Source organism: Oenanthe melanoleuca, chromosome 1 (genome assembly GCF_029582105.1).
Source record: "Oenanthe melanoleuca isolate GR-GAL-2019-014 chromosome 1, OMel1.0, whole genome shotgun sequence".
In the NCBI taxonomy this organism is placed as follows: domain Eukaryota; kingdom Metazoa; phylum Chordata; class Aves; order Passeriformes; family Muscicapidae; genus Oenanthe; species Oenanthe melanoleuca.
Window position 1 is genome coordinate 108,496,213 of NC_079333.1, and position 25,097 is coordinate 108,521,309.

Genomic DNA, 25,097 nt, shown 5'->3' on the forward strand with positions numbered 1-25,097 from the left:
CAGCACCAGCCTTCAGAATGAGGCCACTGAGACTGGAGCCAGTGGAGGAATAAACACTGAGCTCCTCATTTTACATTTTATCCACGTGGAAAAGGGGCAAAGCTCTGGGGGCACTGTTGGGTGTTTGCTTTCCCTCCTAGCTCTTACTGCTGAGACACCAAAGGTTTCAGCATCAAAGTTCCTGATTGAAGCAGCTTCTGGAATATTGGAAAATACATCAAGAAAGGATCCAGAGAAAAGGCACATTTATTTCCTGTCTCTACACTGGATTTTGTTTGCAAAGGAACCTCAAACCTCACCTTCACAATGCCTCCACCTTATATCCACATCTCCTTCAAGTCTGAAGGAAAATACAGCCAAGAGTGCTGAAGGGACATTCCAGTTACCCAATTACAGCTGTATTTGACTTCTGATTGTCCACCTCCACCCAAAATCTATGTTTGGCTCTAGCACAATACACACTCTGTGAAGCAACAAAAAAAATCTGGAGATATTCAAGATATCAGCATTACCTTTGGTACAGAACTGATGTGCAAATTGTCATCAGGGCCAGCAAACTTTGAAGACTTTGGGGAAAGAGAGGCAAGCCCTGCAACAAAAAAATAAAAGATTACTGTTACTCAGTCCACCTCAGCATGAACCACAATGGCTAAAGAGGATTTAATACTGTGAGCAAAACCAAGGCTGATTTTTTGGGCTAACATGGCCAGATTTGTGTATTGAGGCAGTTTGCAGGGGTGGCTTCTGTGAGGTGACACCAGGGTCAGACAGAGGCAGCTCCAGGTGGCTCCAGCAGGGTCCTGACATTGGTGGCACCTCTGCCATAACATATTTAAGGAAAGGTAAAAAAACCCCAGCACAGCAGGACCTGGGAAAGAGGAGTGAGAAAGAGTGAGGGAAACAGTCCTGGAGACACCCAGGTCAGTGGTGACCAGCCAAGGTCAACCCAGAACACAAACAAATACGAAAAAAAGCCAATCAAGGACTCTGGGGAATCAATTTGTCCAGATTAATTTAATTTTCCTTTTACTTTTTATAACTGCTGCATTTTCTAATACTACATGCTCTCAAAATCTGTCCCCTGTACTTATTTCTTCACCACTTATTTGTCAGAGAGGAAAGGATGTGTGCCTGGATTATAGACTCTGCACAATAATTTTATGCCATTAAGTGTTTGATTAAATGTTTTGAGAATAATGTGGTTATAAATGCAAGTGGAGGGTAACGATTTGGTGGAGATTTACATTTGCTTTTGAAGAGTCTTTGTGCTTAAGGACAAGAATTTATAATGCCTTAGTCATTTATCAGAAAAATAATAGTTCACTAACTGCACTAACTGCCTTTATTCTTTTTTTTTTTTTTTTTTTTTTTTTTGTGTTGGTAGTGGTGGATTTTCTTTTGTTTTCACAGACCAGCTGCAAAATATTGCCTAAATTGCTGCTTGTATGAAAATCCAGTCCTCCCACATCTGGCCCCAGAAGATAATTGGAAGAACAAAGGCATTTAAAAAATCAAACCCAGAACTAAATCTAAACTCAATTGCAAAGAACTTGGATGTTTCTTCAATATTTTTGGAGGATCTTCCTCTAAAACATCAAAAACATTCTGTAGAGGTCCAGGAAAAGCACAAGTCCTTCACTAAATATTGTGAAACCTCATAATTTTAATTGCTTGACCTGTTGAAGGCCCATGTTGAGGATCAATTTGACAACCTGTGATTCACCAGCCTAGACTCACTTGGGCTTTGTTCTGTGTTCCACAATTCCTCTGGAATGTATCCCAGATTTTCACTGCCACTCCTGTGACTGTTTTCCAAATCACCATCTTTTTTCTTCTCAGCTGAAACTTTTCTAGAAAAAAAAAAATCTGTCATTAGAAGTTCTTCATGGTGGGAGAATTCTTGGGTAGCAGACTAGAGAGAAAAAAGTAAATGTCCCAAAAAAATAGGTGTTAAACATATTCCAAGCAATTAGCTGGTACAAATCTCTTTCCATGGAATTCTGTTTGGAAAGTTCCAATCAGCAGCAATGTCAAAAACCATAAAAATAAGGCAACCTTCAAAAAGTGAGGACCCTGTGCCAGATCATAGGTTTTGTAGAAAATGAATTTTGATCCCTGATTCTGAACTGCAGGATATTTAGGTGCCAATATTGGAACACCAGCCAGGTCACCTATGGCAGCTCATCATTTTGGTGCCCAGCTGCACAACCAGAGTGTGTCCTCACATCCCCACAGTCAGATTCATCTGTACACTCTGAAGTTCATCTTTCACTCTGAAACTTACTCTCCATGTGAGAGAAATTCCTTGGTTAAAGTTACACATCTCTGAATTTGCAGAACAGCATCCTCACAGCTGCACAGGGAGAGAATGGAGCTTTGTACCCAAAATTCTGATCTTGGAGGAGATGCTACTGTTGATCTGTTGCTACCTCTCTCTGGACCAGTCCCAGCTCCACTTCTGCCTAGGTCTGAGGTGTGCAAACACAAATCAGTGATGGAAAACCAGGAATTTTTAATGGGAAGGGGTGGCAGTGACATTGGTGGAAACTGCTGCATGTCCTTGTAGTAAAAAATTGTAGTGAGGGTTGGACTCTGCTCCAGGAACAGGGACAGGAGGAGAGGGAACGGCCTCAGGCTGGGCAGGGCAGGCTCAGGGTGACAGCAGCAGGAATTTCCCCATGGAAAGGGAGCTCAGGGGTTGGAACTGCCCAGGGAGGTTTGCAGTGCCCATCCCTGCAGGTGGCACCTGGAGGTGGCACTCAGAGCTCTGGGCTGGGGACAAGGTGGGGATGGGCACAGCTGGGACTTGATGGCCTTGCAGATCATTCCCAACCTCAATGATTCCATGATTCTGTAATTCTACTTTTTTTATATTTAATGGGAATCATTTTGCAGGCCCACAGAGCTTCAGAGGGGTGTTACTGATGCACACACAAATCTGGTGAGCCAGCTGCCAGCTGTGGGGCTTTTCTAGGAGATGAACAGGTTGGACACCCCAAGAGCCCTGCCAGGGCTGCTAGAAGACACAAGCAATTGTTTAGGACTACCACCCCCAGATGTTACCTGACATTGTGCTGTCTATTTTATCTGAGACTCAGATCACAACAAACTCAGTGGAGTAGCCAAATAAAAAGCAGCTACCAAAAAAAAAAAAAAAAAAAAAAAAAAAAAAAAAAAAACCAAAAAAAAAGTGTGGGAGGTATAGGAAGATAGCCAGCCAAGTTAAAAATAAAGTAGTGTGTGTTTGGTCTCACTACTTCTTTGCTACCACAGCAATGCAGCTTCCAAAATCTGGACAAGTATCATTCTTTGTACTGCAGGGAAGTTCCCCTCAAGGAAAAAAACTCTGAGCCTACAAAATCTGTGATTGTTAATAATCCTTGTGATTTCAGGGTCATTGTTTTTCAAAACATTGAAGAACTGTCAACACTGAATCTCCCAGTCCAAACTGAGCCTCAGAGCCCAGTTTTCTTCACTTTAAAGTATAAGAAGATTTGTGAACATAGTGAGTTAATTCAGAAATAGTAACTTTGTAGTACTGAGAGCTAAAAACACACTTCTGCCATGAAGGTGGAATTGTTTCTGCCCAGACCAGAAGCAAAAACATAGAAGGAAAGAAAGTTATGCCCTATTCTGGACCTGTTCATGTCTGCAAGAAGCACTGCAGATCCACAGCAGCAAGGCAGGGTCTGGGCAGCTCCAGACCCCACTGCTGGGCAGGTCCTTCCCTGCACGTTCACCTGGTTTTGCCTCAGTAGGGTTGATCCTTCTGGAAGTTTTTGGGATTCTGAACCAAGTCAGCATCCAAGAAATCCCTGCTGATTTCCTCCTGCCCTATTTATATAGCTGCACTTGGCAAAATGATGGATTTAGCCTCACAAAGTAAGAAATCCCATGGAAGTTTACACTTATGGCATGGCATACTAAGCATCATCTCCTTGGGACAAAACAGAGGGCACCTAATTTCCTTATTTTGTTCCCTATCAATAAAGTGCTCTACAAATGGAAATCTGTCAACAAACTCCACAAACTTTCCCCACAAGAGGCTGCTAATGAAACTGGAAACAGGGTGGAACATTCTGCAAACTCATTAAGGGATGGGGAGTTAAAAACCCCACAAGCACAGGCAGAGAATAAATCTAAAGTGCTGCCTAAATATAAATAATAATAATATTAATAACCCCACTGCCATGGCTGTCACAGCCACACAGGTGCTGATAAAAAGGATCTTAATGCTGACAGCCATCAGTTATTGATTTCTTAACTTTTCCAGCTCAGTGCAATAATGGACAAAGAACTTTGCACTGAAACACATCTGGTAATCCCAATGAAGTGCTGATATCATCCACGGGACAGCTATAATAATATTTTATATATATATATATATATATATATATATATATATATATATATATATATATATATATATATATATAATTAATATATCATATATATATATATATTTATATATGTATATTATATTTCTATTATAAGTGTTATATAATAAATATATATATATATATAATTAATATATCATATATATATACATATATATATATTTATATATGTATATTATATTTCTATTATGTGTTATATAATAAATATATAAATAAAATAAATAAGACAAAATAAATATACCTACAAAATTAATATAATATAATATAATATAATATAATATAATATAATATAATATAATATAATATAATATAATATAATATAATATAAATTTAGATCAATTATAGAAATAAATTATATAAATAATTAGGTAAGTATATATTAATAAATATTAAGTATCTTAATATAAATGTTTATATATTATATAGAATATAAAAATTATATTAGATAGATATAATTATATAATTATATATAGTATGTATTTTATATTTTAAATTGTATATTTTATAATTATCTAATATTATAGATATAATTATACAATATTATTTATTTTTACATATTTTATATATAATACAGAATATTTTTAAAAATAGAATTATAGAATAGCTTGGGTTGGAAGAAACCTTAAAGATCATCTCTCTCCAAGCCCCTGCCGTGGACACCTTCCCCTATCCCAGGCGGATCCCTCCCGAGGATGGAGAGTCACATCATCCCTGCACAGTGCCTCACCACCCCTTCAGTCAAGAATTGCTTTTTAATATTTTATCTAACCCTGCCCTCTGAATCCCTTTTTTACCAGTTTATCCAGCCCTGAAGCGCCGGGGGGGGTCGGTGGGACTCGCCCGCTCCGCTCCGGGACTCGCAGCGCCGGGGAGGCAGCGACACCTTGTGGCGGCGGCGGCAATCGCCGGGGGCTCTGCTCGCCACCCATCCATCATCCATCCATCATCCATCCACCTATCATCCATCCATCCATCCATCCATCATCCATCCACCTATCATCCATCTATCATCCATCTATCATCCATCCATCATCCATCCATCCATCATCCATCTATCATCCATCCATCCATCATCCATCCATCTATCATCCATCTATCATCCATCTATCATCCATCCATCATCCATCCATCCATCTATCATCCATCCATCTATCATCCATCTATCATCCATCTATCATCCATCTATCATCCATCTATCATCCATCCACCCATCCATCCATCCATCCATCATCCATCCATCCATCATCCACCTATCATCCATCCACCTATCATCCATCCATCTATCATCCATCTATCATCCATCCATCCATCATCCATCTATCATCCATCCATCTATCATCCATCTATCATCCATCCATCTATCATCCACCCATCCATCATCCATCTATCATCCATCCATCCATCCACCTATCATCCATCCATCATCCATCATCCACCCATCCATCATCCATCTATCATCCATCCATCTATCATCCATCTATCATCCATCCACCTATCATCCATCTATCATCCATCCATCATCCATCTATCATCCATCTATCATCCATCCATCATCCATCTATCATCCATCCATCTATCATCCATCTATCATCCATCCATCTATCATCCATCTATCATCCATCCATCATCCATCTATCAACCATCCATCTATCATCCATCTATCATCCATCCATCATCCATCTATCAACCATCCATCATCCATCCATCATCCATCCATCCATCATCCATCCATCATCCATCTATCATCCATCCATCCATCATCCATCCATCCATCCATCCATCCATCATCCATCCATCCATCCATCCTCATCCTCATCATCATTTGGGATTTTATGATGTTTAATGGGGTTTGTGGGGTTTTGATGGGGTTTGATGGGGTTTTGATAGGGTTTTGAGATTTGATGAGGTTTTTCATGAGGTTTTCACCACTGTGGGATCAGAATTTTCCCACCTGCTGCAAGCCCTGGTGCCCACATTGCACTAGGGTGTCATGGAGATAAACTTTTTAAAATCCAGGCACATAAATTTAGGTGTCTGAGGCTTGGACTAGCCTTTTCTTGTTTCTTATAAAGAAATCCCAAAATGACTGGCCACCTTGACTTAAGGTTAGCTAGAGAGTGCCTTCTGTATGAGCCATTCTGTGTCTAGTCCTGAAAGCAGTAGGGCTGAGTTTACTTTACAATTAAATTAGTAATATTTTTAATGATAGGTCTAATATTTCAGTAAAGTTTAGAACTATATAATTTAATTATGCTTGTCTTGCTGCTCCTGGCATAACCAACCTAATACTAATGTCTTTGAATTAGACTGAGCTATATGAGACTTATTTGGAAATATAAAGCTCCATCCCTAAGGTCAGAGCCTTTCCCTGGGTGCTGTCCCCCATCCCTCTGCTGTCCCCACAAGCTCACACAGCCAGGACAAGAACACTGGCATGTCCCTCCCTGCAGCAGCCCCAAAAAGTCCAAAAAGTTATCCCAGATCATCTGACTTACCTTATTTCATTTTGATAAGTAGATCCTGAGAATAGGGAAAAAGAAAAAAAAAAAAAAAAAGGTGTTTAAAATGCAGGAAATTAAAATTGGAAGCTTCTGTAAGTTCTCTAAGAGCATGCCCTGAGTTCCAGCTACCACAGGAGCATCTCTCCACCCTGTTTGCAAAATTGAGAAGCCCTATTAGAGAATCTTACATGGAAACTGGGATTAGGCAGAAAACAATCTTCAATAAAAAATCTTTAAATGTCTTTTAAAATTAATGTACTCCCAAAACACATGACCCCCTGGGAGTTAATGTGAAGGGCTGACACTGATTGGAATAAATTTATGAGAGAAACACGATGGTGAAATTAAGGAGGATCTTAAACAGGTCACAAGAGCAGGATCTGCCTGCTCAATCTTCTGCTTACAGGTCACAAGTAGATTTATGTCTAATCAAAACCACTTTTTAATGTCTATTTTCAATGTACAGAGCAGCTGTGAAGGTTCACTCACCTCTCCTCTTCAGGCAGCAGCGCACAGCAACCACAACAACAACGATCAGGAGAACAATACCAAGGAATGAGAACACAACTGCAACCACAACAACCCACGTGCTGCTGTTGTCTTCACTGTAAGCATTTTCTGTTAAATTAAATGGAGAAACATTGGACTATCAGAGGCTCAAGACATCTTTTTCAGCATATTTATCTCTTCTGAGATGCTATTAAGTGCTTGGTGAATATTTAACAAGGAGTCTGTGTTTTCCAAATGACAGAGTTTGTATTTATGGATGGCACCCAAGAATTTAAAATATTCCTGAATTCAAATCCTTTATTGCAGTTGTAACTTCTCCCACTGCTACTTCTCTTCTGAAAAGCACAGCACACCTTCAAACTTTATTTTATAATTGTGCTGGGCTTCCCAGAGTCCTTTGGAGACATTTGGAGGGAGGTGTTAAGATTCAGTTTAGGAGTCCAGACTGCAGATATTGAGTGTCTTGCCTGGCTGCTCTTGTCAGTGGACAGAAAACAGGTATTTGGGTTACAATTAATTTCATCAGATGTGTGTGTGTCCCTTTTAATAACTGAACTGCTTTGAAAAAAAATGTCCATCTCTCCCCACAAACCACAGCAATAGTTGTAGGTGATTAGTACAGTTGGTGATCTCTAGCCTGGAAAAAATATTTTCTAATCAATTCTGTTTTGGGATTTCTCTCAATGATTTCAACAAGTGTTTGATTTTGGGATGTGCTTGGTGGGACACCTGTTCCCCACCTAAAGAGCACCAAAGAGCAAAACCAGTGAAGAATACACAGTTATTGACCCATCTTCTCTGCAGCATTCTCACATTTAACTTATTCCTTCATCTAATCTACAGGGTTAAATGAGGGGATTTAAGGATAATTCAATGTCTTGCTGAAATCAGTTGCTATAAGCAAACAGGGCTCCCACGTGCACAAAATTTTAAAAATATCTTGCATTTAGAATTATGGAATCATGGAATCAGGGATGACTCAGTTCCACTCCCTGCCATGGGCAGGGACACCTTCCACTGTCCCAGGCTGATCCAAGCCCTGGCCTTGGACACTCTCAGGGATGGGGAATATTTCTCAGGCAGCTGGATGTTCAAACAAGATGCCAACTCTGCTTGTCACATCATCCTGCTCCTTACTTTGACCAAATATTCCAGAAGCACCTCCAGTTTGGCTTCCCTTTGGAAAGCAGCCCCAAAACACTTTTGGCAGCTGTTTAGAAACAATCTTCCAATCCAAATTACAGGTGTGAGACACACCCAGATTTTGCACAGTTCTGTCCCATGGGTTTATGACTGTCTTTTCCTCATCCAAGGTCCCAATTAACAGTTCCATGGCCACACTTGGCTGACAGCCTCTGGGAAAGGAACCACAGGAATGAGGGTGACTGGGAGCTGCTCAAGGTCAGGGCAATTCCCCTGATGTGGCAATCAGGTTTACCTGGGTAGATTTTCTATCTACAAACTTTCCTGGGTGCATGTTTGGGGTTTGGAGGCTTCAGACTGAAAAGACACAGTACCAGAGACTCCTACAAAGCTTGAACCTCTGCCAAGAATCTGCATTCTCCAAAGCTCAGGTCATTATCATTAAGAAATTTATTTCAGTCTTCTCTAATCCTAATGCTCAATCAGCATGTTAGGAATTTCTTCTATTAGGAAAAACAACAAGCACTCAGTAACCTGAAAATTAGCAGTAAATCCTGTAGGCTGCCATCAGCTGATGATAAACTTGTTCATAGCATTTTTTTATCTAGAAGTACTGCAACAGAAATCTACATTTTAGTACATTTTGTTCTATAGAAGATGACTAAAATATGAATGACATCTATTTAGCTAGGGGGGAAAGCTTCACCCTAGTGAGAAGGGAGGAGCTAACCACACCTGCACCATCCCATTCCTGCAGGCTGGCTGCCACACCAAGGCATTTCACTCCCTCTCAGGGTCAGGTTATGTGCCAAGAGATTTATGGAGCTGAAGCCAGAAGGACAGGGCACAACACAAACAATCCCAGAGCTTCAGCATTTTTGTGTCTCTGCAGTTCTGGAGGATGCAGAAAGAAACTGGAGCTGGGTATGGATGAGGTGAACACACAAGCAGGGCTGCAAGGGAGGGGCATGGAGGTGTTAAATCTCTTTGAGTCCACTGGGAAATCCAAACCAAATTCCATGAAGTGTTTAGTGAAGACAGAGAAACTTCCCCATTCCACAGGGCCCATCCTCTGCTGCCATCCCAACCTCTGGCTCCTCCCAAAGCTGTCCAAACTTTGACTAAGTGTCTGCAGAAAAGGGGTGACCAGTGAGGAATGAGAGTCTGGAAAAACCTGCATGTGGCTTCTTGGACACTTTGGAGCTTTTCTGCCTGAGTTGAAAAGCAAAGGATGTCCAGGCTCATGGGAGACTCTCTGTCCTCAACTTCTGCAGGTCAAAAGCTGCAGGAATTCCACACCAAAGCCAAAGGCAGCTTGGAGCCAGCTAAGGAACTCCACCATGGATCCCATTCCAGGGAACAGCTCTGGGAATGCATCTCCTGGGATAACTCTGTAGGAGTTCCCAAATTCCAGGCTCAGCCAAACACCACTGTAGGAAGAGTGAGTGACACAAAAATGCATCCCTTTGTAAGGAAAGACTGGCCCAGAGCTGCAGGAAGGTGGGACATTCCCTCACCAGGGCTGCTGGCTGGAGAGGGCTCAGATTTTTGGTAGTTCTTGTATTGCTTGAGAGGAACAAGGAGGAATTTGATTCCCCCAGCTTTCAAGTGAAGGGGAAAATTGATATTTCATTAGTTTGGGGAAGGATTTCTTACATGTTTGAGGCTGGTTGTGTTCTTTCCCAACAGCCAGCTAAGGCTGAGCCTGTGTATGAAAACTGGAACAAGCTCTTAGATTTGAGTGTGATATATACATTATATACCTTCCTGTGTCATAAATGTCAAGCTTTTATTTCATTCTGATCATTTAAGGACTTCAGAGTCTCCTTCCTGACAAATTTTGAGTGCCTGCTGCTGCACAATGGTATTTCCAAAGAGAAATGAATGGTGGTCCTATACAATCACTAATTATACACTAACAGTGCTTCATGACATCTGTTTTTCTCCTCTTCTGATTTGCAGGGAGTAGCTATGGAAACATCACAAACAAGTGGGCAGGGAAGTGTATTCATTTCCTCAGGATAGTCCTATTTTGCTTAGTCAGTAATTAAGATCAATGTGACTACAAAAGGCCACGTTAGGGATGATGAAATGACCTTTTCCAACTGCATCACCAAGCAAGCACTTCAGAAAAAGGCCTGCTAATAATGATTCATACTGAAAACAAAGGGCACAGCCACTCAGTCTTCTCAGTTGTTTATGTGTCAAAATGTCTGTACCAAACCCCTCATTGATATCCTGTGAGGATGTTCTGTATGTGCCTCGCTCACCCATTGCAGAAGAATAATCAGTTCATCAACAGAAGCTGTCAGCATGATTACAACCTTAGCAAAAATATTTGGAGTTATCAAAGGCCTCGCTAACTGCTCTGGAGAGGTTTGCACGACATCCAGGTTTGGGTTAAAGCAACTCTGAATTTCCTTAAGTAAAAGCCAGTACAAAGCAGCCTAATGCACTGCCCCAAAAATTCCATATATGTTAGTACAGAATTTATTCTGGGTTGTTGCAGAAACTGGGAGGGTTTGTTTTTTTTTTCCAAATCAGGAGTAAAACTGGTATTGGATATGATGGAGATCAATTTCACATGAGGGTTTGGCTTTGTAAGAAATTAAGTTAATCTGGCAGGCGTGCTCTGATCAAGGATATTTAAGATCTCAATTCCTTGGGTGTTTTCTTGGTCAAGGAGCACAGGCTGCTTTTCCTAGCAGCGAATCCACAGGAGTCAGAGGCAGATCCTTGTCAGAGGCTTTGCCTTGCTCAGTCCTACCTTGGGCTTCATGGCTCATTAGACTGCTAAAGCACATTTAACCCTACCTACACACCAAGCTGTGACTCCTGGCTCCAAATCCCACACCCCAGAGGATTTCATTTGCAAACAAACGACTTTTTACAGCAAAAAAAAAAAAGAACCAGAACAGAACACACAGCCCTGAGTACAGGCGGGAAAAGCACAACAAACATCCACTTACCCGTGGCAGAGTTGTCAAAAATAAGAGTTACAGTCGCAGTCTGAGGGCTGGGGAGTGCTTCTATGTCAGCTAAACAAGTCAAAAGCTCCGTGTCCCTCGGAGTCAGAGTCAGGGTGCTCAGGGCATTGTGGAGGCCATGGGATCCTGGGCTCTGGTGGGTAACAAAGCTCGACTTATCAAGCAGAGAGTCATTTCTCATCCAGGCAATGTCTGGAGCCGGAGCCCATCCCAAGGCTTCGCAAACAATCTCAACTGTCTGGTTCTCTTTTACTGTTAAGGTGCTATTTTTGATGAGTAAAGATCCATTAACTGTGGGAGGGAAAAGATGTTTTTGTTCCTTCAGAATGTTTCGCTGCATTGCTTTCCTGCTGGTAGTTTTAAATCTTATCTCGCTACCCAGAACTAGCTATGCCTTGAGATATGAAGTGGAAAACAATTATTAATAAAGATATGCCATGTGCATGATGGAAACATGCAGATATTTCAACTACATGGGCTCATTACCCAGTGTGTCTACAGCACAAGTCTCAGCTTTCAGTACCTCTCCAATAAAAAGCAGGAAATTTCACTTTTCAGCCATCTTGACACATATTCAGCTGGAGGACAACACAATGAAATAACAGTGTTTCTCTCTAAGTTTTAAATATGCTCAGGTGACATAAGAAAAGGTTTAGAGATTGGTGATGAGATGTCATCACTGCACCAAGCCCTTCCTTAACAAATGGATGGGGAGGTCCTGCTTTCCTGCCTGCAGGCTGGTAAGGAATAAGAGATGGAACAGGAAAAAACGTGGGGAGTTATAACCTTTGTTATTGGCACTCTGCATGTGACTCTAAACCCACTCAGACAGTAAAATTAGGATGAGGAGGGCAAGGAGGCAAAGGATGGTAAATGAGAGCATGTGCTCCTTCCTTCCCAGGGATAACTTGAGCAATTCCTCAGATAAAGCAGCATTTTGCTGGTGGCTGTACACACCTTGCACAGAGAGAAAGGCAAAGTTGTTGTCGCTGGGCTGCTGGATGCTGCACTCCACCCTGCCAGAGTCGCTCAGCTGGGTGTTGTGGATGATCAGCTCCGAGGTGAACTGGTCCCCACTGGTGTAGTTGTGGGAGGTGAAGCGCTCTGTGGTCTCCAGGGAGCCCTGGGAGCTGGTGACAGTGAGGACAGGACTGCCCTTGGAGAGCCAGATGATGACTTTCCATCCTGCAGACACGGTGCAGTTGAAGCGAGCCTCGGAGCCAGCCAGGACTGTGGCGTTCTCAGGGCCTTTGGTGATGGAGTAGCAAAAGCCCAGGCCTGTGAGGGAACCAAAATCACTCCATAAATACATATACACTGAAAGTGGTTTGCTTGTTTCTGCTGCCTTCACTCAGGGTCAGGACTGAATGCTCAAGAGATGGATTTCTTGTTCGGACTTGGTTGTTTATTAAATCTTATCTAAAGTACAGAGAGTTCTTCAACACTTGTAGCTATCAAGCCAAAAGTGAGAAAATGGAGGTGAATCTAGCCAGTTACAAGGTCTTTAAAAGGCTACCTATCCAATTAAGAGCTAATATCTATATTATTTATACTTTTGACCCAATAACCAAACACCATGACCTACAGTGCAGCACTAACTATCCAACCAAAAACTATTACCTGAAACCATGAAGAAGGAACAAGAAAGAAAAAAGAGACAACACCCAAGAACCTCCATCTTGTCCCATACCTATTACTGTATTCTGAAACCCCAAATTCCAAGCCCTTCGCCATGTGAAATCACACACTTCTATTCTAATTACACACCAGTGATTCCATCTCCATCACTCAATTTTGGAAGCTTCTCCAAGGCCTCAAGTCAAAAGCAGTATTCTTTTGGTCAGTGCCAGAAATCACAGAAAGTTCAAAACTCCCAGGCTTCAGGCTTCCAACAATACAGCACCAACAGAGGTGGTTGGATAGTGCAAAACATCTCAACCAGCTCAGAGATGGAGGTGTGCAATCTAATCTTTCAGATCCTGCTCAGATTAGGTGGTTTTCTTTAAAAATGCCTTTAATTGTTTCATGTCTCCTTCTCCCACTCCAAAATCACCTGTTTGTCTTCAGGAATTCACTGACTACCATTTTGTTGGCAGAAAAAAATTCCACTTTTAAATATGAAAATACATGAGCTGCCTAGACTTTAAATAATTAAAGGAGTGTGTAACCAGTCCCTTCTCCACACCTTGGATTGCCATTGATTTTTTGCAGCCCCATCATTTATCCTTCAGTGTTCTTTCCCCTATTCCTCAATCATCATCACATACATTGTATTTCTTCTAAAGCCTTTCTCAGGCTCTCTGTTAACCAGAGGTGCTGTAACTCATTACTTTTAACTCCTTGAAGGGTAGTGTGAATTTTGGCTAATATTTTGCAGAGCTGAAAGCTCCTAACAAAGTAATTTTGTTTTCTTCTCCTCCTCCAGGGCATCCCACTGCCAACCCCACCAATTGCACAGGGTCTCATCCAGGAATATTTTGAGTTTTGAGCATGGATATTTAGCTCCATACAGACCCACCAGTCCTGCCAGGGGGATCCTGTCACCAGGACTGCCAGTGCTGCCCCAATGGTTCCAGCTGAGCTCTGCAAGATGACAGCAATTAGACACTGTCTAATTAAAACCCTGTGCCCACAAATTTGGCCTGAGAATAATTGTTTAATTATGTTCCAGGAGAAAGGAAGTCTGAAATGGTCATCACTCCCTTGCTAAGACAGGACAATGAAGTAATTTTTAATAGTTTCCTTCACACCAAGTTTTTTTAGACAGTTTATTCATTTAGGGATTAGCTATAAATTATTGAGCAAAAACCATTTTTCTTGCATTCAGCAGCTGATGTGAGAGAAGGACAGGCTGTGTTTTTCACACAGCAGGGGTGTTTGGTGGTTGTATAAATGGAACCAGAGCCCACTCTCAGTGATCTCACCCAGGACACAGGTCTGGAATCTCACTGCCCCCTGCCCAGACCCTTCTGCACTTCCCAGCCCATTTGAACCACTGTATTCCAACCAGGGTGGTGCCAGGAATTGTTCTTTAATATAAATAGCTCCTCTCTTTCCTCCCACCCACTGCAAGCTTTTACAGACTTCTTTGTTTTGCAGGATTGTGCAAACCTCACTCTCCCTGGTTCTGTGTATGGCTGACTCTGAGTTCTGTCATGTTTACAAAAACCTTCACAAAAATTTTCCACCTTCCTGGGTTGTGTTACCTCTGCCATGCACCTCAGTCTGCAAAGTGTGAGCAACAAAACATTAAATGAAAAGCAAACTTTACCTACTCTGATAATTAATAAAGGTAGATAAGATTAAGTAAATCACATTTCTGTTCAAATTAAAATTTACCCGCTCTGCCCCTCTTAATGCAAACTGTTCTCTGTGCACTTGGAATTTATTTCCATGCCTGTGCAAACACTTCACATTTTCAAGGAGCTGTGGTCTGCCAGGGCTCTGAATAAATGATGCAACTTTCAGGACAATGCTTGCTGTTAATAAATCTTTGAAATTTATCCCTAAACAGGAATAATCAGTGATCATTTGCTCTAAAAATAATTGGCTACGTTGCTTTTGCTTTCTTCAGATTCAGGGCAGTGTAGGCAGGTATGAGTTAATAATTTATCTATGAGAATTATTTTTTATCAGTCCACAGGTAAGGGAGGATCTACATCTTCCACCAACCATGTCTGCTGGAGCAATAAATGACCTTTCCCTGATTGCTGCCCCTTAGGAACAGGTCCCTGAGCCCTGCATGGGGATGCTCTGTGGGACATAACCTCTCCTCCACTGAGATCCCAGCCCCAGCACAACCAATAAAGCAATTTCATCAGCTTTCTCCACCTGCTTCCTGGATGGTTTGGGTGATTTTGCCTTTGCCTTCTTTGTCTTCTTGCTTTTATTGTTTGTTCTGCACGTGGAGTCCTGAACCAACAGCAGGCTCCATTGCCCAGCAGTGCACAAACACTGATAAAGTCACCTGTGTGAGGTCACAGAGGACATTCCTGGCACAAATGGGACCCAAACCCAGCTTCCAGTGCCTTGAGCCAGTGCTGGGAGTCCTGCTGGACCTTGCCTCATGCACTGGGGAGAAAATGTCAGTGCTGATTTCATTTGCATCCTGCTTCAAAAATACCTTGCAGATGGTTGCTTTTAAACAAATTAAGGCCTCAGGCTAGATTTTCATTGCACTTTGCAGGAATTACGTGTTCAGCTCTTAACAGCTGTTTTGGCATCTGCTTCCCCACACACCAGCAGGGAGACATCCCACCCAGCAAACACCATCCTTGCAGCAGGGAAATGCTGGGCTGGCTCCCTCAGCACCCCTTGGCTCTTGACAAACACCTGGGTGAGGATACCTTCCCTGAGGCACATCATTAAATGTTTACAGAGCAGTCACCAGGGGTGAAAATTTGCTTAAATTAAGTGTTTATGGTGTCCCAGCTGCTCCCAGAGCACAAACCAACTCTTTTATGAGCTGGTGTTTCCCCTCCTCTGCCACACAAACTCACTGTCACAGCACTGCAGGCTGTGAAGAAATGAAAATTCATTTGCCAAAGAGCCACCCTTGCCCTTTGTCAGCAATGTCTTTTCCTCCATGCTTGAATAAACCCAAAGAGCCACTCATCCACGCTGGAGTTTTCAACAACAAGGGCATTGAGAGTGGCTACCTTGTCCTCCTTGCCTCCTGTCCTCTGCTGGCTCTGGCTCTGCTCTTTTGTGAGTGACCTATTTGGATGCAGCACAGGGAAGGACAGGATGGGCTTATCCTTTTGCCATAATGATTCCTTTTTTTTAATTATTTTTTCAGCCTCATTATCGTATTTCAAAGTAATCTCCCACTCCATAGCCATATTGACCTTCCACAAACACTGCTTTTCATCCTTCAGTTTTTGTATCTAATATCTGTTTTCCTTCCTTCCTTCCTTCCTTCCTTCCTTCCTTCCTTCCTTCCTTCCTTCCTTCCTTCCTTCCTTCCTTCCCTGCTCTTTCTGTCTGAATTTCTGCATCTTCCTTCCAGTCTCTTTGAAATTCCTCTTCTCTTCCCTTTTTCTTCACCCCACCTTGCCTTCTACCTCCCTTTCCTCAGCACTGGCCCATTGCTATGCACTGTTACATACACAACAATAAATAAACTAATTAATTAATTAACAGACAGCTCTAGTTTGTTTCAAAACCCAGCAGCCCTGCAGCTGAGCTTTTTGAAAACCAAAGTAGGTTAGAGCTTGTCAAAGCCTGCAGCGAGGGACTGGCTTGTTCATTTATGTTAACAAGAATTTTTAAATGCTTACAGGATGTTTCTGTCAAGTAATACCAGACTCCTGATGCTCAGCAACACTTATTTCCTCCCACCTGCACACAAACATCTCCACAGCCCCCAGGCATCTTCCTCTCTCCTCTCACTCACTGTTTGGCAGCAGAACTTCCCAGTGCCCAAAAAGAAGAGATCCAGGGACTTCCTGAGCCAAAAATTGCTTCTGCACCTATGGATATACCCCTTATGATATTTGTTTCTAGGTTTTTTTCAGCCTATTTATAATTTTATATCCCCCACACCCAGTGGCTGTGAGATTTACTATTTGAATCTTCTGATACTTTTAGTGATTGCCAGGAATACCTTTGTTTATGAGAAACTGTGAATAATCATTTCACCATTCACTTCCAAATAATTAATTATTTTAATATATTTTTAGTATTTATTCTTTTTCTCAAGCAGGAAAAAGATATCCCAGTGTAGTGAAGCCTCCTCATCCTTCCCTCCTAGACAAGAGGAGCTCTGGATGCCCCATCCTGGAAGTGCTCAGGGCTGGATTGAGGAACCTGGTCTAGTGAAAGGTGTCCCTGCCCATGGCAGGAGGCTGGAACTGGAAGATTTTTAAGGTCTTTTTCAACCCAAACCCTCCTATGATTCTTTGATTCTCTGCCTTTGAACAGCTCTATCACACTTTGTGGCTTTCTCAAACCTAACCTGCCCTGTTAGTCAAGGAAGGGTTAACAAAACAGCCAATATCAGAGATGAAACCTTTCTGTGGATTTACATCATGCCAGGGTTCATCTTATCTGCCTTGTTGGAGACATGAAATGGTGAAATTTCCTCTCTTTTTCAGCAATTTCCTCTCTTTCCAAGACATTCTTTTCCCCACTAGATATTGCATTTAAGAGATGCTTTGCATTGAATGCTTTCTCTTTCTTACTTACTCATCTGGCATCACGACATTTTCTGGGAAATCTTCTTCGTCTCTTTTTGGATTTGGCTGCCCTAAGTAATTCTGCACTGCTTGCAAAGTCTGCCACCTCACAGTTCCCTCCTCTTCACCAGGTTGCTGAAGAGCTTGTTGAACACCACACATCCCTGTGCAGCTCCACTGCTCAGAAAACTCACTGTTTATTCCTGCTTTGTGTTTCCTTTCACTATTAATCCATGACAATTCCTTTCCCCTCATCCCACTGCAGATCATTCCTGTCTGTTAAAACTCCACCTAGACTATGATTAAGAAATCAGCCTTGTCTCCATTACCCAACTAGTCACTTAATATTCACTTTGCCACCAAGACACTTTTAATCTGAATTGACTTTGAGACTCAGGCAAGTGAAGTGTGAATTGGTGGGAAACCATCAACGTGATAATTTACATTTACTTCTGGAAATAAAATACAGCTGCTGATACTGAGTTTTCTATAGATGCATCCTCAAAAGCAGTCCCAAACAGGAGGAAAAGAAAAACAAGGAGAGGGAGAAACTGAAAGAGAGCATCCTTCCCATCTCCTCTCCACCCCACACACTGCTCAGTCCTTCAACTTAGCACACTTTAAATCAGATCATTCAGGCTTGGAATGCAGACATCCCCCTTTCAGACAGCTCAGATAATCCCACTCTGGCTGACTGCTCAGCCTGAGCTCAGCAGCAAAGGCCATTTCCACCACACTCACACGAGCTCCCATCCTGCCCATCTCACCATTGTCACCGTGCCCTACCTGGCAGCCAGGCACTCAGGATGAGGGGAAGGAAAATGCATTTCTGGAAGCTCTCCATTGGAGCATTCTCTCCTGGTCCCTGAGGCAGGAAGCCACCAGTGGTCACTGCATGCTTGAGGAGAAGCTGAAGGGCAGAACTTGTGGGGAAACTTGGGAATGACTTGGGTCCTATGACTCTGTGTGACCTGTATTGCCAACAAGGTGAAAAGATTAAATGAGGGAGGGCTTGCAAGCAGAGCAGAACCTTTCCTCAAAGAACTGTTTCAGAAGGCACAGAGGAACATTTGTCAGCAGAAAACTCCATCCTGCAGATCTCCCATTCCTGGCTGTCACAATTCTGCTTCAGCACTGACAGGGCAGGGCAGCTCTGCTGCATCATTAAATGACTTGTGAGCAACTGGGAAAAGTAATTCTCTGAGCTGCTGCACTTGTGAGGATGAGAAACATCAACTCTCCTCCCAGCTCCCCAGACCGAGCCCTCAGAAAGGCTGATAGAGCAAAAAGGGTCCCCAGGGTTATTCCTCAGAACCTGAGAGTGCCCACAATAAACATTACAATAAACCAGCAGCACCTCTCCACTGTGGTCAGAAATAACACAGAGCCTGGGTGTGAGACACCACCTTCCTTCCTTCCTAATTTCTGCTTTTGCAGTGTTTGTGATTCACTTGTGAGATATTATCCTCCTCCCCCTCAAAATATGTGGGAGAGGCTTTGACTGCTCTTGGTTTACAAATTCCTCATCTGGGTGGCTGAAGCTTGCCTTTGTGAAAAGCCAAGCCAGAGGACATGGCTTTGTGGCCACACCAAAATTCTTGTCAGGAGCGTGTTTCTGACTCCAGGGGTGCTCTTTGTGCAGGGCAGAAAAATGAAATGTCACCACAGGGACAGCCTGGGTTTCCTGCTCAGCACCAGGAGCTACCAGAGCTCTGTTCCCTGCCCGGATTCTGGCAGGCTCACCTGGCATTTTCACCCACATTTTCCTGTTTTTCAAGCTTTCAGTTTACCCTTGGGAGCCCACAGGACAGCCCTGTCAACTTATCAACGCTCCCAGCCAAACCTGTGGGCTGAGTTCTTCACCTGCTGCTTTGGGTTTTCCTAGTTTTGAAAGGTTTTTGGGTTTTTTTACCTCCACATTTTATGTGTGGAGGAGTCCCCAGAGGCAGGTGGGGAGGGATTTCTCCCTGCTCTGTCACTGTGACAGCTCCTGGCACACACACAGAGCAGTCAGCACTATGGGCTGGTGTCACCTGTCACACAAAGTGAAACAGCCCGAGTAAATCACCAGGAAACAAATCCAAAACACTGGGCTGGGTCCTTTCCCAGGAAGCTGTGACACCAAGCAGGATTTCCAGCAGGTTTCAGATCCCCCCTGACAAATGCAGCTGCACCAAAGCATTCTGAGCTGGGCAAAGTTTTACATGGTGAAGAATAAACTGGCAAGAATATCGTGCCAAATCCAGGATAAAAATCAGTAAACAGCTTGGGGTGAAGCAGAGCGAGACAGGAAAGGGAGGGATCTATAATACTTCGTTTCACTTTGTTTCAAAATGGGCTTTTAAAGGGCTGGGAAATATTATCCGATCCCCAGATGAAACAGGATATTTTGGCTGATGATGAATTAAATTCCTGGGGGGTTTTTGGGCTGCTCTTCCCCTCTGCTGGTGCTCGGGGTGGCTCAGGTTGCCAGTGCTGCTCCCTCCCTCACCCACGGCACAGGTGGGGGATAATAACAATAATATCACCCTGGAGGAACGGACCCAGAGAGGGGCTCGGTGCTTGGGGCACCCCACAACAGCCCCCAAGCCCAAAACAGAATAGAGATAAAACCACAAAACACCCCAGGGCAGGCTCCCTGCTGAGGCAGGAGCAGGGAAAGGGTTAAATTGTCTTTTCTCCGTGTGCTGGGAGGCAGGTGCAGGGGATTACCTGGATCACATCCCCGGCGCCGAGCTGTCCCCACGCTGTCCCTGTGCCACAGGTCCGGCTGTCGCTGCGATCCCAGCGTGATCCAAGGGAGGTCCCTGGGGTGCTGGGGACACTGTCCGGGCTGTGGCTCGGCGCAGGCCGTGCCTGGCACTGTGACACGCAGGGATGGCCCCTCCTGCCCCCGCCCTGTCAATGTTTAACCGGCCCGGGGGAAGTGACACGGCCGGTGACACAGCGAGGAGCCGCACGGGGCAGCCGCGCTGCGGGGCTGTGCCCGGCGTCGGCATCGGCATCGGCATCATCCTCATCTTCATCCTCATCCCTCCTTCATCTTCATCCTCATCCTCATCTTCATCCCAGCTTCATCCTCATCCTCGTCTTCATCCCTCCTTCATCCTCATCCTCGTCTTCATCCTCATCCTCGGCGGAGGAGAGGGCTCCGTGCAGACAGGTGGGCAACCACCAGGTGAGTGTCACGGTGCCAATTCCCCCCGTTACAGTGACACAGGAGAGTGTGTGGTGGCTGGCACTGATGTCCCCTGTTACAGTGACACAGGTGAGTGCCACGGTGCCTGGAATGGGTGTCCCCTGTCATTCTGACACAGGTGGGTGTGATGGTGTCAATTCCCCTGTTACAGTGACACAGGTGAGTGCCACGGTGCCTGGAATGTGTGTCCCCTGTCATTCTGACACATGGTGAGTGCCATGGTGCCAATTCTCCTGTTACAGTGACACAGGTGAGTGGGATGGTGCCTGGCACTGATGTCCCCTGTTACAGTGACCCAGGTGTGATGATGCCAATTCCCCCTCTTACAGTGACACAATGACACAGGTGAGTGTGATGGTGCCTGGCACTGATGTCCCCTGTTACAGTGACACAGGTGTGTGCAGTGGTGCCAATTTCCCCTGTTACAGTGACACAGATGAGTGCAGTGGTGCCTGGAATGGGTGTCCCCTGTGGCACAGGTGAGTGAACAGTGCCTGGCACTGATTGCCCTGTTATACTGACACAGGTGAGTGCCATGGTGCCAGTTCCCCCCCTGTTACAATGACACAGGTGAGTGTGATGGTGCCTGGCACTGATTTCCCCTCTTACAATGGCACAGGTGAGTGTGGTGGTGGCTAGCACTGATTTCCCCTGTTACAGTGACACAGGTGAGTGAACAGTGCCTAACATTGATGTCCCCTGTTATACTGACACAGGTGAGTGTGTGGTACCTGGCACTGATGTCCCCTGTTAGAGTGACACAGGTGAGTGCCATGGTGCCTTGAACATGTGTCTCCTGTTATATTGACACCAGTGTGTGCAGTGGTGCTAATTTGCCCGTTTTATAACATTTCCCCTGTGATAATGGCCCAGGTGAGTGCAGTGGTGCCAATTTCCTCTGTTACAGTGACATAGGTGAGTGCACTGGTACATGGCACTGATGTCCCCTGTTATACTGACACAGGTGAGTGTGATGGTGCCTGGCACTGATGTCCCCTGTTACAGTGACACAGGTGTGTGCAGTGGTGCCAATTTCCCCTGTTACAGTGACACAGATGAGTGCAGTTGTGCCAATTTCCCTGTTATACTGACACAGGTGAGTGCCATGGTGCCAATTCCCCCCTGTTACAATGACACAGGTGAGTGTGTGGTACCTGGCACTGATGTCCCCTGTTGTAATGGCACAGGTGAGTGTGATGATGCCAATTTCCCCTCTTACAATGGCACAGGTGAGTGTGGTGGTGGCTGGCACTGATGTCCCCTGTTAGAGTGACACAGGTGAGTGAACAGTGGCTGGCACTGATGTCCCCTGTTACAATGACACATGTGAATGTGACAGTGCCTGGCACTGATTTCCCCTCTTACAATGGCACAGGTGAGTGCAGTGGTACCTGGCACTGATGTCCCCTGTTATACTGACACAGGTGAGTGTGTGGCACCTGGCACTGATGTCCCCTGTTAGAGTGACACAGGTGAGTGTGTGGCACCAGGCACTGATGTCCCCTGTTACAGGGACAGTCACACACTCACACAGTGCCTGTGCTGATGCTGGAGCACATCCCCCTGTTAAGGTGCCTCAGGCAGCGTGGCAGGGAGCAGAAGTGTCTGTGCCAGCCATGGCCCTGCCAATTGTCACTGTCACCCACAGCTGGGGGGGCTGAGAGCCTCCAGCAGCCCTTGGCAGGGTGAGGGGCTGAGCCAGGGCTGGGCATCCCCCAGGGGCCAGTTGGCAGCTGGAGGAGATGGGCAGGGTGGGAGGTAAGGCTTTCTAGGAGCTGTGGTGTGAAATTCTCAGGTCAATCCTTTGCATGTAGAACCAAGGTGCCAATCCAAGGGCAAGGGCAGGATGGATCAGGCTGTGGTGTCACTGGGGAGCAGCACAGGATCAATCAGGCTGGAGGAGACCTCTGAGATCATCCTGTGACCAAACATCACCTTGTCAGCCAGACCAGAGCATTGAAAGCCACATCCAGCATTTCATTAAAAGCCTCCAGTGAGTCCTTTCTGCTGTTTAATCACCTTTTCTGTGAAGAAATTCCTCCTGGTGGCCCCAGGAGACTGAGGGGGTTGTGTGTGCTCCCTGCTGCCTCCTGAGATGTTCTGACAGCCTTTGTCTTCCTCCAGGAACTGCATCCTGCGTTTTATGCCATGGTTGGTCAGTGAGTTGAACTGATGTGACATGTCAGGAGATTTTTATGATGAATCCATCTGCCAGGAAGCTTAAATCATAAAAAAAAGGGATGTAAAACTTCCCTGAACTGTATTTCCTACTAAGCACAGTAACAGTAGCAAATAGAAATTAATGCCACAGTGGCTTGAAATGGAAAGGGAAAAAAGCAAAGGGAAATGAATCATTCAGTTTGGGGAATCGTGAGACATTTCTGAAAATAAATTTTAAAACCTTTGCTTTATTAGAAAAAAAATCACCCTGACTTGTTAAAAGAAATAGCCATGAAAGCTGCAGGAAGATTTTTTTTTTTTATTTTTTATTTTTTTTTTTTTTACCAGTTATATTTTTTTTTGGTTACTATTTCCTTGATTTTACAAACAACTTCTTTTTGAAAGTCTAAAATCTCACACTCTTGTTCCACTGACTTAAATAACAATATTCTTGAAATGCCTTCCATACAGGTGTGTATGAATAAATCTAGAGCAAGAAAAGGGATAAATAACATCTAATGAGCACATTCCATCTCTGGTTGCTCAAGCAGGAGAAGTGCAGAAGGTTAAAATTAATTTTTAGCTTGAATTAATCAAGATAACACTCCATAAAAACGCTTTGGAAAGGATAATTGCTGCCTTTAAACCTTGTACAAAGCTATCATTTGGCACTGCTGAGCAGAGATTGGCTCTGTCATCTCTCTAATTGCTCTTCAGGTAGGTTTAAGCTGCTCTGAGGTTCATGCCCATCCCCTCAGTGTAGAGAGGACAAAATCAGCTGTGTTAGAAAAGACCAGCATGTGCATTGACATTTTATTCATTATTAATTACTGCCCTTATCAGCTCCTTCCTTCCTTTGGCTTTCCCAATGAGTGTTGGGATGAGTCAAACCCTGGGTTGGGGTGGAGTGGGGTAAGATGTGGGGAAGTGTCTGAGTCCCAGAGTGCATGCACAGGGTCACCCATGATGTTCAAAAACCTGATTTAGATGGAAAAGCATCTTGGTCACCTTGTGAATCACCAGGCACAGTCCTACCTCCCACTCCCCTTCCCCTAGATGCTTCTTTCCAATTTTTCCTTTTTCTTCTGCTGGTGGGTAGGAGCATTTTCTCCCTTTTTTTTCCCCACACCCCAGCCCTTCCAAACCCATTTTGGATGGTGTGTACACTGTGAACTCCTAAGCTAACCCCCCACATTTTTTGTTCTGGGGTGTGTGAGGCTGGAACATATGTCTGCACAGCTTGCTGTGCAATCCCACTCAAGGAGCTCCAAGAGGATTCCTGGGATTCACTCACTGAAACCTTCTGTCCCTGCCATTGGGGCCACCAGTGCAATTTCTGTCTCCCCTGCAGGAGAATGGGACAAATTGTCCTGATGGGATTGGCTTCAAACAGAGAGAGCTGGTTTGGGTGGGATTTTAGGGAAAAATTCATCCCTGGGAAGGTGGGGAGGTCCTGGAACAGAATTCCCAGAGCAGCTGGAATGTTCATTTCCAGGTTGGACACTGGGGCTGGAGCAGCCTGGGACAGTGGGAGGTGTCCCTGCCATGGCACAGGAGCTGGACCTGGATGGTTTTTAGGTCCCTTCCAGCCCAAACCATTCTGTGCTTCTGTAACAGAAAATGAACAGCATTTAGACACCTTCACCTGTAGAATCACCAGGCCCTACAGTTCCAGGCTGCATTTTGGCTTGTTTAGCTGAGTCAAAGAAAATAAAATCAGTGTGAGCACTGAAGCAGCAGAAAAGAGCCACGTACTGATTAAAGCTGATTAGAGGTCAGTGCTAGAAACAGGAATAAGATTCTTCATTTCTTCATGGAAATGGGCTTGAAAGGAAGTTTGGCCATTACCAGGATTTTGAAAAATGGCTTCCTATCAAAGAAATAAATGCTATTTTCTCACATGAAGAGCAAGGGAATTGAAACCCCTAGAAAAGACAAAGGCAGGAGAAGAGCTGCCCTAATGACTGAATTATCTATCTCTGTCTTGCTGCGTACAGGATGCTGCTCTCCAGTAGCAAATCAGA

The 25,097-nt window shown here is 44.1% G+C and overlaps 1 protein-coding gene across 1 annotated transcript in view; it reads right to left on the bottom strand.

Moving 5' to 3' along the window:
* Positions 1–20,682, bottom strand: part of IGSF5 (immunoglobulin superfamily member 5) — a 28,503-nt gene extending 7,821 nt beyond the window's left edge. The window contains exons 1-8 of the mRNA XM_056485967.1: positions 20,427–20,682; positions 18,501–18,685; positions 12,496–12,816; positions 11,521–11,829; positions 7,388–7,516; positions 6,893–6,917; positions 1,738–1,850; positions 513–589 (exon numbers count right to left, since the gene is read on the bottom strand). Coding sequence (XP_056341942.1) covers positions 513–589; positions 1,738–1,850; positions 6,893–6,917; positions 7,388–7,516; positions 11,521–11,829; positions 12,496–12,816; positions 18,501–18,558 — 1,032 coding nt within the window. The 5' untranslated portion in view covers positions 18,559–18,685; positions 20,427–20,682. The remainder of the gene's footprint in view (positions 1–512; positions 590–1,737; positions 1,851–6,892; positions 6,918–7,387; positions 7,517–11,520; positions 11,830–12,495; positions 12,817–18,500; positions 18,686–20,426) is intronic.
* Positions 20,683–25,097: the final 4,415 nt, after the last annotated feature.